The 14,673-nt window shown below is 48.2% G+C and overlaps 1 protein-coding gene across 1 annotated transcript; it reads left to right on the forward strand.

Annotated features, from left to right (window-relative positions):
• Window position 1: 1 nt before the first annotated feature.
• Window positions 2-12,186, forward strand: RUSF1 (RUS family member 1). Its single transcript, XM_066577129.1, has 15 exons — window positions 2-152; window positions 4,289-4,450; window positions 4,792-4,869; window positions 4,960-5,074; window positions 5,150-5,195; window positions 5,275-5,307; window positions 6,165-6,270; window positions 6,349-6,450; window positions 6,546-6,616; window positions 7,415-7,599; window positions 10,991-11,048; window positions 11,131-11,201; window positions 11,307-11,405; window positions 11,568-11,639; window positions 11,814-12,186. The coding sequence occupies exons 2-15, from the start codon at window positions 4,295-4,297 to the stop codon at window positions 11,900-11,902; spliced, it is 1,281 nt and encodes a 426-aa protein (XP_066433226.1). The 5' UTR covers window positions 2-152; window positions 4,289-4,294; the 3' UTR covers window positions 11,903-12,186.
• The last annotated feature ends 2,487 nt before the right edge of the window (window positions 12,187-14,673 follow it).

Raw genomic sequence — 14,673 nt, forward strand, 5'->3', positions numbered from 1 at the left:
AACTATAGCTATTGAAATGTGCCACGTCACGGCTTGTGCTTTATTACGGCCTCAGCCAATCAGTGGCCACCGTCTAGTGACGTAATACCTGCAAGCCAATCGCTGCTCTTTAAAAGCCGGTGGCGGCGGAGACGGATTTATTAGACCAACCGGTGAGTAAAAGACTCGCAGACACCGGCGCTCCTAGCAACGCAACCTTCACACCCGGTTACCCACACCGGAGCCCTCAAACTTATTCCTTACCTCCGACACCGGAGCTCTCAAACCTATTACCCCATCCCCCCCACTGGAGCCCTTACACCTGTCGTCCTCCCCAACACCGGAGCGCATATTAACATCATCTTCCCCACCTCTGCAACAATCAGCAATTCCAGAAATCTGATTGGTTCTGGCCCTCACACCTGTGTTCCCTCCTCCCAACACTAGGTCTTCTCACCTGTTCTCCTTCCCGATCCCCGCACCGAAGGCCCTCTCGCCTGTTTCCCACCCACACCGCCATCGCTGGAGCCCCCTCACACCTGTCCACACCTGCCTGCACCCCCTCCGACATTGGAGTGCCCCCTGATACCAGAGCACCGCGCACAGCCCTATTGTTCTCTAGGGGGAGTGTATTCAACGCTGTCCATACACAATACATTACATACCCAACGCCGCTAAGAGGCAGCAGGGGATTTAAAAGAGAAGTAAGTCAGGCTGCGCATGAGATGCGTGTGTGAGATACGCTGCCATGCGCAGGGCACTATCACCGCTGTACATGGCGTTAGCCCGCTTACCACTGGCTTGTAAAGCAGTACAATGCTGCATGATCCACACTGTATTTTACGCATTCGCCCTTGGATGGAAGTCAGTAAGCCTATTGCTCGCCACCAGATTTAGCGCCTTGTTTCACATCTACTTTGTACATGACATAAGCAAATGTTCCATCACTGGATTTGTAATCACTGTATAATAATCTTGGCGCATCGGAACTTTCCGGACACCGAAGTGACCGCCCCTCTAAATAGCCTGGAAGACTCCAGAAAATGACGTCATTGCTCTAGAAGCTTCTCATGGGGCATCAGGGGTGACCTGGCACAAGTCTGGAAGGAAGGAGAATGATTGGAGCTGATGAAGCAACGTCTTCAGACCTCAGCCTAAAAAAAACGAGTAGATAGCAACCCCCAATGTACTTCCAAAACTGCTGACCCCAACCCCATAGAGAGGAGGCTGACACCCTGAAGACGCCACATAACTGAGGCTGATGAGGCTCTGGGTAATGCATGCAGTAGTAATACACTCATGGACCAGTCAGAGAAGTGGAGTGGCAATTTTTTTTCCTCTAGGCCTGGAGGGTCTCTTTAGAAGGGAGAGTGACAGGCAAGCAATGTGCTGACATCTTGGCCAATCAGGTCCCCCTGATGGTGCAGCCATGGTGTCCTCCAGGATGGTGATGCTGTGTCCCAGCGCGGTTACCGGAGTGGCAAGATGAGGTCTAGCATCTTACCCGCTTTCAGCAGACCTGAGAACATGACAGGTTGTTCGGACAGCGCCTCCGCCAGTAGTCGGGAAGCAATTCGCAAATGTAAATGTATAGGATGAAAAGGGGACTCGCCAGGTGCAAACTGCTAAACCTGGAGAGGATAGCCGCTACGCCTCCGGTCCAAGGCTGTTGGTGGAGGTAGCGCCCTGTCGTGGGGAGATCCAGAGGAGAGCAGGCACAGAGATTCCCATGATAGAAAAATCTCAGGCAATGACAGAGAAAGTTGTTAGAAAAAAGTCCACTGCGCTCGCAGTGCAACCTCACCCATGCAGTGACCCAACTAAGTGGGACCCAAAGACCTCTTCCCTCACATATGGTCCAGGTGGGACGGTGCTGTGGACACTTGGTGAGAGATTCCAGTACAAGGAGTAAAAGGTATAATCCAATTTAATAGTTAAAAACACAAACCAAGTGATCATGTTACCTTCGTGTGGGCAAGAGCCCCGGGCCCATAGGAACATGACCCAGAAGGATAAAGGACACTAGGTGAAGTACCACAGATCAGCACTTCTCCCTATCTTCTACTAGGGTTAGTGACACAGACCTACCTGAGTGGGGATGTCGCCCCAATAAAGGACTGCCCAGCAGTCTTTGGAACTGGGTCCTATTTGCTCCTAGGAACAGATGCACCCTGGATAGGACACATACACATGCCACCACGGACAGGGACAACTGGACAGAGTAAGAAGACGCACAGAGCCAGAATCACGCCATACAGCAGCCAATATGCAAACACTAGTAGCAGATGTTAATGCTATAAACAGAATGGTAGAGTTGGAAGGGACCTCCAGGGTCATCGGGTCCAACCCCCTGCTTAGTGCAGGATCACTAAATCATCCTATATTTGTCCAGCCTTTTGTTTGAACACTTCCATTGAAGGAGAACTCACCACCTCCCGTGGTAACCTGTTCCACTCATTGATCACCCTCACTGTCTAATATCTAATCTGTGTCTCCTCCCTTTCAGTTTCATCCCATTGCTTCTAGTCTTTCCTTGTGCAAATGAGAATAGGGCTGATCCCTCTGCAGTGTGACAGCCCTTCAGATATTTGTAGACCGCTATTAAGTCTCCTCTCAGCCTTCTCTTCTGCAAGCTAAACATTCCCAGATCCTTTAACCGTTCCTCATAGGAAATTATTTGCAGAATGCTCACCATCTTGGTAACTTGCTGCAGTTTGTCTATGTCTTTTTTTAAAGTGGGGTGCCCAGAACTGGACACAGTATTCCAGATGAGGTCTGACTAAGGAAGAGTAGCGGGGGATCATAATGAGCTCACGTGATGTAGACTCTATGCTTCTCCTAATACACCCCAGAATTGTTTGCCTTTTTGGCTGCTGCATGACATTGTTGACTCATGTTCAGTCTATGACAGGGGTGTCAAACTGATTTTCACCGAGGGCCACATTAGGCTTATGGTGACCTTCAAAGGGACGATTGTAAGACAGTATAGTAAGGGCCAGTTCACACAAGCGTGTTTGCGTACATAATGTGCAGTGAATAGAAGCCATTAATTTCAAAGAGTTCATTCACATGATGTATAATTTCACACAGCATGACCTATTTTCTTGGGTACTACGCACCCCAATAGGCCATTGAAGTGAATGGGCCGCGCAAATACAGGAAACCTGTGTTCACTGCATATTTGCGCACCATTTCAGTGGGCCCATCTGCATTCTTTTTTGCGTGTCCAAATATGCAGGCATAAGCGATTTTCGATTGCGCAAATACACAGCGTATTTGTGCGACCGAAATACGATTATGCCCGTGTGAACGAGCCCTAATAGTGACCCCTATAGTGGTCTCTCATAGTGGCCCCAGTAAAAAGTGACTCTCATAGTGGCCCCAGTAAAAACAATTACCCTCATAGTGGCCCCAGTAATAATATTGACCCCCACAGTGGGCCGGGCCAATTAGTAATAGCTACCATAACCCCCCCACCCCAGTGGGCCAATTAGTAATATTGCCCCCCCCCCCCCCCTGCAGTGGGCCAATTAGTAATAGCGACCCCCCCCCACAGTGGCCTAATTAGTAATAGCGACCCCCCCCCCCACAGTGGCCTGATTAGCAATAGCGACCCCCCACGTTGGCCCAATTAGTAATTGCGACCCCCCCCCCCCCCCACACCACCACCACCCACAGTGGCCCCAGTATAGTAGTAGTAGCGACCCCCCACAGTGGCCCCAATAGTAATAGCGACCCTCACAGTAATATTAACCCCCTCAGTAGTAATAATGCCACAGTAATATTATCCCCCTGAGCAATAATATCTCCTCAGCAATATTAACCCCCCTCAGGCCTTGTGTTTGACACATGTGGTCTATGATCTATTAGTATACCCAAGTCTTTTTCACATGTGCTGCTGCTTAGCCCAATTTCTCCCATTCTGCATATGCTTTTTTCATTTTTCTTGCCCAGATGTAGGACTTTGCATTTCTCCTTGTTAAACACCAATCTGTTAGTCGCTGCCCACTGTTCAAGCTTTTGTAGATCTTTTTGAATACTCTGTCTCTCTCTCTCTTCCCTAGTGTTAGCTATCCCTCCTACCTTTTGTGTCATCTGCAAATTTGATCAGTTGTACAACACTGGGCCTAGGGCAGAGCCTTGTGGGGTACTGTTGTATCTTGTTCACACTGGAAGTAATGAGTGTACACCAGGGTAAGGCTGGTCAATCTGCCATGTGCAGCTGGCAGTCACGTGTACAGCACACGGGAATGCCAGCCCGTCAGCAGGTGTGATGGGGTCACAAACTTTACGACTTCTCTGTACACAGGCACTGATGTCACTGGTCAGACCTGAGGACATGGCTCTCATCTGCGTGGAGCGTTATGGATCAGGCAGTGTTCTCAAGTACATGGAGCGTGGTGATGGGACGTTGTGCTGTGAGGGGCCTCGGCTGGCCGGAACATATCGCCCACTGAGGGACTGCTTCATGGTGAGCCCTGGTCCTTTCTCTGCTTTTGGTCCTGGGCTACTTATCACTTGTTGTGGGATGGGGTGCATTGGTGCATGAGATGACTTCCACCGCTCATCCTCCAGGGGACGACCAGCCTGATTCATGACTGTGCTCCACAGCCCCCCACTCTAGAACCTGAGAAGGAATTGACCTGTTATTAGGGAAAAGTAAAGGCAAAAACAGGCCCATCTACTAGGAAGTAATGGCAAAAACAGGCCCAACTAATGGTCATTAATAATGGAGGGCGGTGACCTCTTCTCTAGGTGGGGTCAAACGTTACATGAGGGTCTCCTGTGACTGCCACAATTATATTTTTGCAGAGCCTCTTCCTCCCTCATGGTTATCCAGACAGCGTCAGTGAAGATTACTTGGATTATCAGCTTTGGGACACGCTGCAGGTAGGTGATGACTGACTGGTGGCGAGCCATGATTGAGGAGAACCTCCAGTGGGGAGTGACTGATGACGTCTTTCTTTCATTGACCTTTAGGCCTTCTCCAGCAGTGTGACGGGCTCTCTGGCCACTCATGCTCTTCTTCGCGGATCAGGCGTTGGCGATAGCACGGCCACTGTGACAGGCGCCACCATTACTTGGATTCTTCGAGGTACGTGTTGCCTTTTCTGATACTCTAGGTTGCTTTCATTCTTGGCTTCTGATCCATCTTATCCTCGCAGTGTAGATGGCACCGGGATGGTTGGACGCATTCTCTTCGCCTGGATGAAGGGGTATGAGACTGTCCTGATTATAGAGTAGTAGCTGCATACACATGACGACACTGTGAGGAGATGTGTCTTTTCTTATCAGGAGCCGTCTTGACTGCGATGCCAAGCGATGGAGGTAATTTTGCAAGGATCCAATGCAGAAGTGGGACAGAGAGAACAGCATGGACTCCGGATGCCCCCAACTCCTGATGTCGCTTCTTGCGGTTTCTCACTATTAGATTGCAGACTAGTAATTATTAGGAAATTATAGTAGCAGTGTTTCTGGTGGCACATCACACACACAGTAGCTTAATTACCACACAAGACAAACTTAGCTTGGCTCCTCCCACAGCAGTGACATCACTACATGTCCTTTAGCCCACTGAATCTCTGTGGTGGTAGGTCAGTGTGTTCTGTCAGGACTGCTGAGTTGTGTAGGAAATTATAGTACCAGTGTTTCTGGTGGCGCAATGCGCCACACAGCTCTGCTACATGGTATATGCATTATGATCTATACACATCACACACAGCAGCCTAATTACCACTCAAGACAAACACAGCAGTGACATCACCACAGGTCCTTCAGCCCACCGGATCTCTGTGGTGGAGGTAGGTCAGTGTGTTCTATCAGGACTGCTGAGTTGTGTCTGACATAATAGTGGTTTAGTTGTATTCTCATTTTGTTATTTTTGTACTCCCCTTTTCAAGAGCCCTAATTGTGTTGTTCTTCTGTCGATCAGACTTTGTGTTTTATATATGTTGTAGGACTTTCAGTGACATCACCAGGGGGGGGCAGAGCGATGATATCACCAGGGGTGGAGCATAAGAATCACACACATACATACACACATACATACATACATACATACTCAAGGACAAGTGGTCGTTAGTAGTTTGATGGTGTCAGTAAAGTTCTAATCTGAACGGGTCTACAATGTAACTTCTCCTTTAATTATGCATCCGTTAGTTTAGGTTGCCCTCTTTGTCTTCCAGGCTCTTTGCCGATGTGTTGAATGATCTGGCCATATTTATGGAGATCTTGGCTCCTCTCTTCCCATCATGCTTCACTCTGACTGTGTGCATTGCAGGAATATTTAAGGTATGGCTTCTCCAATCTGCTATTCTACCTCATACTGTCTCAATGTACACATCGTGTTTCACTTTTGATTGCCCGCAGTGCATCGTGGGAGTGGCTGGAGGGGCCACACGTGCCGCACTCACTGTGCACCAAGCCAGGAGAGACAATATGGCTGACGTGTGTGCGAAGGATGGGAGTCAGGTGAGCCTTGAACGTGTTTAGGTTCTAGACGAAGAGAGAGAGGGGACTCGCTCACAGACATCTTCACTCTTACTTCTATCCGATGTCTCTCCTAGGAGACGCTGGTGAATCTGGCTGGACTTCTCGTCAGTCTTGTGCTCGTTCCTCTTGTGTCTGACAGTTTCTGGTGAGTTGAGTCTCAGTAAATAGTGAGGGCGCTGGGTAGAAGAGCTGACAGCATGGACAGTCTCCCGAGCACTAAGGGCTCATGTCCACGGGCAAAATAAGAATTAAAATCCGCAGCGGATTTTAACTCTTCTCCCGCCCGCGGATCCGCACCCCATAGGGATGCATTGACCATCCGCGGGGTAGATAAATACCCGCGGATCATCAATAAAAGTGATTTTAAAAAAAATGGAGCATGAAAAAATCTGGACCATGCTCCATTTTCATGCGGGTCTCCCGCGGGGACGGCTCTATGGAAGCCGTCCGGATCCGCGGGAGACAAAAATCAGATTTTACTCACACGCTCCGGTTCTTCTCTTCGCCGCGGCGCCATCTTCTCTCAGTCGCGGCCGGATCATTTTGCTTCGGCCCGGCGCATGCGCGGGGCACGTCACCGACGTCATCATGCACATCCGCCGAGCCGAAGAAAGAAGATCCGGCCGCGACGAGAGAAGATGACGCCGCAGCGAAGGAAGTATCCGGAGTGTGTGAGAGGTAAGTTAATTCTGATTTATTCCTATTTTAAGCGCTCATGTCCGCGGGGCAGGAGGGACCCGCTGCAGATTCTACATGGAGAATCCGTAGCGGGCCTGATTTTCCCCGTGGACATGAGGCCTTACCCTATTGGAGCATGTGGAGGGGACTGGAGCTCTCCATGTATTACTGTGCGACCACGTCTCTGTTGAGCCGTGGTTTCTGTCTGCCGTGGGTGGTGTCAGGGGCAGCGGTCTCTTGTAATATGGTGGCACTCTCTTTTTAGGGGAACCTACCTCCTCTTCCTCTTCCTGACGTGTCTGCACCTTTATGCAAATTATCGTGCTGTCCGTTCTGTTGTAATGGAGACACTCAACCAATCGCGGCTTGCTATAGTACTGGAGTACTTTCTACGAGAAGGACGAATCCTGAGCCCCGCTGAAGCGAACCCCAAGGAGCCGCTGTTACCAGGTGGATGGCACCCAGGGGCTGCCTGGCAAATGTTAGCCTGGGGGGTGAGCACGTAGCACTTTCCCATAAGCAGAGGTTTAGATGGCTGCATGCAGCCCAACCACACTCACCTGCTGCAGCCAATGGCAGCACAAGTTAACGGCAAAATGCCAGGGTCAGTGGCCGCCGCAGGCCGGTGTAGTTTGGCAGTGGACGGACGTCTATTGTGTTTCTATGTGTAACCTGTTATTTAATGCAAATATGTTACCAGAATTAACCTTAGTATATACATATGCACCAAAACCAAGCTCAGTACATGAATACAGTACCAGAACCATGCTCAGGACATGGATACGAGAATCAGGTTCATAACATGAATACAGCACCAGAACCAGTTTATTTTTTTTTGAGCCTTTGCCCCTTAACCCCTTGAGTGGCACGCCCGGAAATTTTCCGGGACGAGCTCCACTGCTCATAGCAATATAGCCCGGAAGATTTCCGGGCTATGTATCACTATGGGAGCTGCAGAACACAATGCCACAAGCTGTGACAGTGTGCTCTGCCTGCACAGACCCAGAGAGAACAAAGCTGGACAATGAGAAGCAGGAAGATATTGCCGATATGCCGGCAATCTCCTGCTTTGTTTACAGGTTGCTATAGAGACCATCGGCTTGTCAGAAGCAAGCCGATGGTCCCTGTTGCAGGGAGAGCTGGTGCTTGGCTGACAGAGGACAGCTAGGTACCTGCTCTTACAGCAGAGATCGAAGAAAACTTCTGAGCTCTGCTGTGTTAACCCTTTACATGCTGCAGTCTATGTGACTGCAGCATGTAAAGGGCTGTCACCATGGGACCCCCCCCCCCCCCCCCCCAGAATGTGATCAGGGAGTCCTGGTGGGTCTCTGTGGAAGTCCCCTAAAGGGATAAAAATAAAGTAAAAAAAAAAAGTTTAACATTATTTTAAAAAATGTAATAAATAAAATTAAAAACACTTGTCTCCCTTTACTTTATGAACAATTAAAAATAAAATTACGCATGTGGTATCCCTGCGTCGTAATGACAGCGGTATTTAGAGTGTTAACAGTTCCGCCGAGCGGCGCGGCTCGTCAGAACTGCTGCCGCCGGGTGCCCGCTGTAAGAACAGCCTGCACCCGACGTTCAGGGGGCCCGTCGATGAGATCGCGGGACGCTGTGTGGTTGCTAGGCAGCCGGGGACCTCCTGAAAGGCCCCAGGGCTGTCTATGCAGAGTGCCCATCAAGCGCACGGCTTAATAGGCGCTCTGCATAGACAGCCCTAGGGCCTTTCAGAAGGCCCCCGGCTGCCCAGCAACCGCGATGTGACCGGACAGGCTTCTATCAGGCTTGATAGAAGCCTCTCCGGTCCCTGCACAGCATGATGTAATGCCATAGCATTACATCATACTGTGCAGAACAGATTGTTCGCAACTAGCGAAATTCGCAAGTCGAATGTTCGCAAGTCGGGGACTATCTGTATTGGCATAGCATGTGTCCTGACAATCTACACATTTGTGCTGTTCCTCTAAAATACCTCCAAATATATGAAAATAGTCAGTATTAAAACACAAATACTTGTCAGTCAGTCCTGGGTATAATAGATGATGGGAGAGATCTCTGTACCGACCCCTGATATATCTATACATAGTTAATAGAGCGCCCCCTTGTTACAGTTCTGGGTATAAATATATTATGGAAGAGATTTCTGTACTGACTCCTGATATATCTATACATAGCTATTAGAGCGTCCCCTTATTACAGTCCTGGGTATAATAGATGTTAGGAGAGATCTCTGTACTGACCCCTGATATATCTATACATAGCTATTAGAGCGTCCCCTTATTACAGAAGATAGGCCTTATGGCCCCACTATAGGCCTTATGGCCCCAGTTAATCCTGGGCCTGGGTGCAACTGCATCCCCTGCACCCCTATAGTTACACGAGTGCATCCACTGTACTGACCCCTGATATATCTATACATAGTTATTACAGCGCCCCCTTGTTACAGTCGTGGGTATAATAGATGATGGGAGAGATCTCTGTACTGACCCCTGATATATCTGTACATAGTTATTAGACCGCCCCCTTGTTACAGTCCTGGGTATAATAGATGATGGGAGAGAGCTCTGTACTGACCCCTGATATATCTATGCATAGTTATTAGAGCACCCCCTTGTTACAGTCATGGGTATAATAGATGATGGGAGAGATCTCTGTACTGACCCCTGATATATCTATACATAGTTATTAGAGCGCCCCCTTGTTACAATCCTGGGTATAATAGATGATAGGAGAGATCAATGTATTGTCCCCTGATATATCTATACATAGTTATTAGAGCGCCCCCTTGTTACAGTCCTTGGTGTAAATAGATAATGAGAGAGATCTCTGTACTGACCTCTGATATATATATATATATATATATATATATATATACACATAGTTTTTAGGTCGCCCCTCAGCCATCTTTTTTTTTTTTTTTTTTACCCCTAAGCTAATCCCCAGTTTTGATTACCTCTCTGGGTATTGTAGTCCACCCATCACATTTATTACTTTAGTTGCCCCCTTTGTACCTGCTCAAGCTCTGATATGTCCTTTATGAGTACTGGTGCCCTAGACTGTCCACAATATTCCATGTGTGGTCTGACAAGTAACTTGTAAAGAGGTAGAACAATGTTCTCATCATGTGCCCCTAGACCTCTTCTGATGCACCCCATGATCCTATTTGCCTTGGCAGCAGCTGCCTGACACTGGTTGCCCCAGTTAAGCTTACAGTTAACTAAAACCCCAAGTACTTCTCCATGTCAGTGTTCCCCAGTGGTTCCCCATTTAGTGTGTAATGGTGACCTGTATTTCCTCTGCCCATGTGCAGAACCTTACATTTATCAGTGGTAAACATCATTTACCACTTTTCTGTCCCCAACATATCCAAATCCATTTGCCCCCTTAGTTTTCATAGTTTTGTATCAGCGGCTCGCAGCACAATGGGCTGTGCAAAGAAAATGGCTGCAGCAGAACTTAGGATGCCGAACGGCCCAAAACATCTAATTAATATATACACACCGGCTCCAGCAGCACTCCTTAATCCGATTGCTCAATACGATGCACATCTCTGGAAGGATCAGGAACACGATCCACAAATACTCCAATGCACAAAGAAATCCAGGCAGCATCAACCAGGTGCTCTTAAAACTCCACCATACGGAGGAGATTCTTTATCGCATGCAACTTCACATAGCAGCAACGTTTCAATTCATAAAGTGGACGGGTCCTTGTCAAGCTTGTGCATCAGCCCAAAACATCTGCCACCTGCCCCAGCCCTGATGGCACCATAGATGGCAGTGAGCTAGTGGGGCCCACGGGGTTGCAGCCTCTGTAGTCTGATGTTCTTTTGCTGCAGGTCTCGGCTCACAAGTCTCGATTGATGTTGGCGTCCCCCTGAATGCCGTTGTTTCCAGGTAGAGTCAAGGCTGTCGCTACAGGTCACTGGAGAGGCATCATCTTATAGTGACTGACGGAATGTCTCTTACTGTCTTACAGTGTCTCACAGCTGGAACTCTTGAAGAAAGGGAATGATTGTCGGTACTTGCTGGGCTGGAGGAGAGATACAGGTGAGCAGGTGTAGCTTAGACATAGACCCTGCACGGTACCCCCATAACGCAGCTTTCTGCACTCTGAGTGCAACTGCTGCAGAACGCTCTTTTCTCTTGCTGCAGGTCGCCTCGCAGTTGTCTTACACGAGGGGGCGGACAGTGTTGACGTCATCAGATCTGTAGTCCATGCTGAGATCCTTCACAGAAGATCCACGAGTTCAGGTGTGTAACAGACATGTAAGAGGGATGGGTGTAGCAGCATGTGCAGAAGCTACACGTCTCCTCTGGGGATTCATACCGCCATATGTTTGCTCGCATTAGCTTTGCATGTTGGTGCAGTATGACAGTGTAATAAATACGACTACCATCCCTTGTGCCCCTCAGATCCTGCCCGCTACCAGATCTTGGCAGAAACACACGGACAAGTCCGCCACATGTTCCCGAACTTCTGCTATGGTACTTAATCTCTTCCTGTTCCCCGTCCTCTACATGTTTGAGCCAATCACTACATAATCCTGGGGGCGGTGGGATGTGCAGGGAAGGGTCTTGGGATGCGGAGTGTCTGGTGGCCACTAGTGGACGTCACTTGGTTGTATTCCTCCTTTGCAGTCAGTACTGTCTCTTTTGCAGGTCTATCTGCATCCGGTTGGGTGACTGATCGAAATCTTTTGGACTCTGATGACTGGAGGGCGAATTGGGACGTAAATAAAGGGCTGTGACTACAAGGATTGGACAATCATCAACACAGGACACCTACATGGGAGACAACAAAATATTTGCATTGATTATGGGACGCACTTTGGACTGTCCAAGGGGAGTGCAGACAATAGACAGGACAGAGGAGGAGATGGGAGATGCCGCTCAGAAATGTCAAGGGGAATGGAGGGACAGTGCTCGGGGTTGTCAGGATGAGGCATGTAATATGGACAGGTCCTTGTGATTGATCACACTGAGACAAGTATTATGGGAGAAATGTAGTAAAGGGGTTGTTGGAATGAAAAAATTATATATATATATATATATATATATATATATATATATATATATATATATATATATATTAACCCCTTAGTGACCAGCCCATTGCCTTTTTACGTCCTGGACCGCTGAGCTTAACTCCCAGAGGACGTAAAAACATGCATCCTCTGGGGATTACAGCCCTGCAGGCTTTGGGCGTGACAGCTCTATGCTGTCTGTTACCGGAAGTAGCTGACATCCTGGAGCTGTCATCCTGGGCGATCGCGTTAAAGTCATTGTAAAATGAATAAAAGTTAAAGTTTCAGCTCCCCTTACGGATCTGATCCATAATGGGAGCTGAGAATACTCACCCCTGTCCTCTGCGATGTCAGGCGGCTTTCTTGTCCTCCCTGGACATCCCGCTGGCGTCTGCGCATGCGTGCTAGACGGCGTTACGTCACACGCATGCGCAGAGGGTCGGGAGGCCTGGGAAATTCAAAAACTCCCAGCTCCTGGCTAGTATGAGTAACCAAGAGCAGGGAGCTGTCACCGGGAGCCGTTGTATGCGGTTCCTGATCACATGATCGCTGCTATCTAATGGATAACAGCGATCATGTAGCCGAGAGCCTGGAGATTTCATGGGGGGCTGCAGTACGCGGTTCTTGTTCACGTGATTGCCGATATTCATTGGATAATGGCGATCATGTAAAAGTAAAAAAGATCCGTGAGGAGAGGTGAAATGACTTAACTAAGGCCACTGGCGATGTCCCCGACGGGATCCTTATCTGTGGACCTTTCCCCAACTTTGGTGCATGTGCCTGCCGCCAAAATGGCGGATGCAAGCGCAGAAGCTGGGGAGGGCAAGGGGAAACTTGAAATCTCCTTGCTCCTGATAGGTAGCCGAGAGCCTGGAGATGTCACTAGGGGCCGCGGTGAGTGTTCCTCTGTCACGTGATCGCCATTATCCAATGGATAACGGCGATCACGTAAAAGTTAAGACAGTTAGAGTTTGATGCTCTGTTCAGTTTGGGCCCGCGCTGTGCATCCAGACAGAAGATTAGGGCCACAATGGGTATATTTCTGATCACAGGACAAACTGACATCTATTTTGGGGTGCAAATCCTCATTTTCATGTGCATTATAGAAAAAAATCCTGTGTTTAAAATTACATATTTGCAAAAATATGAAATTTTATTTTTTCTCCTCTAAATTGCATTAATTCCTGAAAAGAAACTGTGGTGTCAAAATTCTCCTGACCCCCCTCAGTAAATACATTAGGGGTGTAGTTTTTAAAATGGGGTTATTTGTGGGGGCATCTATCAATCTGATACCTAGGAGCTTCTGCAAGCTTGGCTTGGTGCAGGAAAACAAAGTGTTCCTCAAAATGTTAATAATTAATGTTGTACATCTCCTAAATGGTTAAACAAAAAGCAAACGTTTTTTCCAATGTGCTTCCAGAATAAAGTATACAGATGATGATGATGATAATCTTTATTTGTAAAGTGCCAACATATTCCGCAGCGCTTACATAGACAGGGGGAATACAGAAAGACAAAAGTACAAAAATCACAGAACCACGGTTACATAGTAATCAGTTGATGGAAACAATAGGGGTGAGGGTCCTGCTCCAAGGAGCTTATATACTACAATGGTCAGACATTTGGCCGTGTGACGGCAGAAACGGTATGACTGCAGGAGCAGTTTATGGTGGCTAGCAGGGATTGCAGTCAGTAGGAAAGTGGAAAAACCTAAAAAAAAAAAAGAATTTTGGTATCGTTATAACCGTACCGACCCACAGAAAAAATGGATTGTCTTATTTATGCCTCATGATTAACGCTGTAAAAAAAAAATCTATGGCAGAATTGATGCCTTTTCTCTCCCTGCTATCATTAAAAAAAATAAGTTTTACAATATAGTCAAATGTACCCAAAAGTGGCACCGATAAAAACTACAGTTTGCCACGCAAAAAAACAAAAAAATGGCGTGGCTAGCGGATGGCCGAGCAGGACGCATGAGAAGAGCGCTCCCGGTCTAACCTCTCCTAAAGCTACTATCCACCTCCAAATAGCGGCGAAAATATCACCAATGAGCCAGACAAGGAAGCGGGCGACGGCGAGGCAACAGCACTCACCCCTGCAGCGCTCGCCAGCCAGCAACTCATCAGGAGAAGATGAGCAGAGAGGACCACAAGACACAAGCAACGAGGAGCAGGAGACCTCCCAAACTACCCCAGGGGAGCAGCAAAACAGTGAGTAAAGGACATGACAGCCCACTTACACTCATGCTGCACAAATTACCCTACAGGGAGCCACAAACAGTCCCCAAGGCAAACAAGAAGGCAGACAGCACGGGGTGGTCAATATCATCAGACCCAAGTCCCGCTAGCAGCCCAGAGCGCGCCACAAACATAAAAAACACGAGCAAGGAAGATAAAGACGCGTGGAAAACACGCATCATGTCTATACCCACCAAAGATGAACTACATGCCCTGTTCACCAGGCTCGAGACATCTAACAAACAAGCGTTAGAGCGG

Source organism: Eleutherodactylus coqui, chromosome 8, assembly GCF_035609145.1.
Source record: "Eleutherodactylus coqui strain aEleCoq1 chromosome 8, aEleCoq1.hap1, whole genome shotgun sequence".
Classification (NCBI taxonomy): domain Eukaryota; kingdom Metazoa; phylum Chordata; class Amphibia; order Anura; family Eleutherodactylidae; genus Eleutherodactylus; species Eleutherodactylus coqui.

What these genes read in the sequence shown, in the direction of transcription:
- RUSF1 (XM_066577129.1), top strand. Translation starts at nt 4,295, where the DNA reads ATGTCACTGGTCAGACCTGAGGACATGGCTCTCATCTGCGTGGAGCGT. An exon ending in CTCTTCGCCTGGATGAAGGG is followed by an intron (nt 5,196 to 5,274) that starts GTATGAGACTGT and finishes TTTTCTTATCAG; the next exon opens with GAGCCGTCTTGACTGCGATG. An exon ending in GGGCTGGAGGAGAGATACAG is followed by an intron (nt 11,202 to 11,306) that starts GTGAGCAGGTGT and finishes CTCTTGCTGCAG; the next exon opens with GTCGCCTCGCAGTTGTCTTA.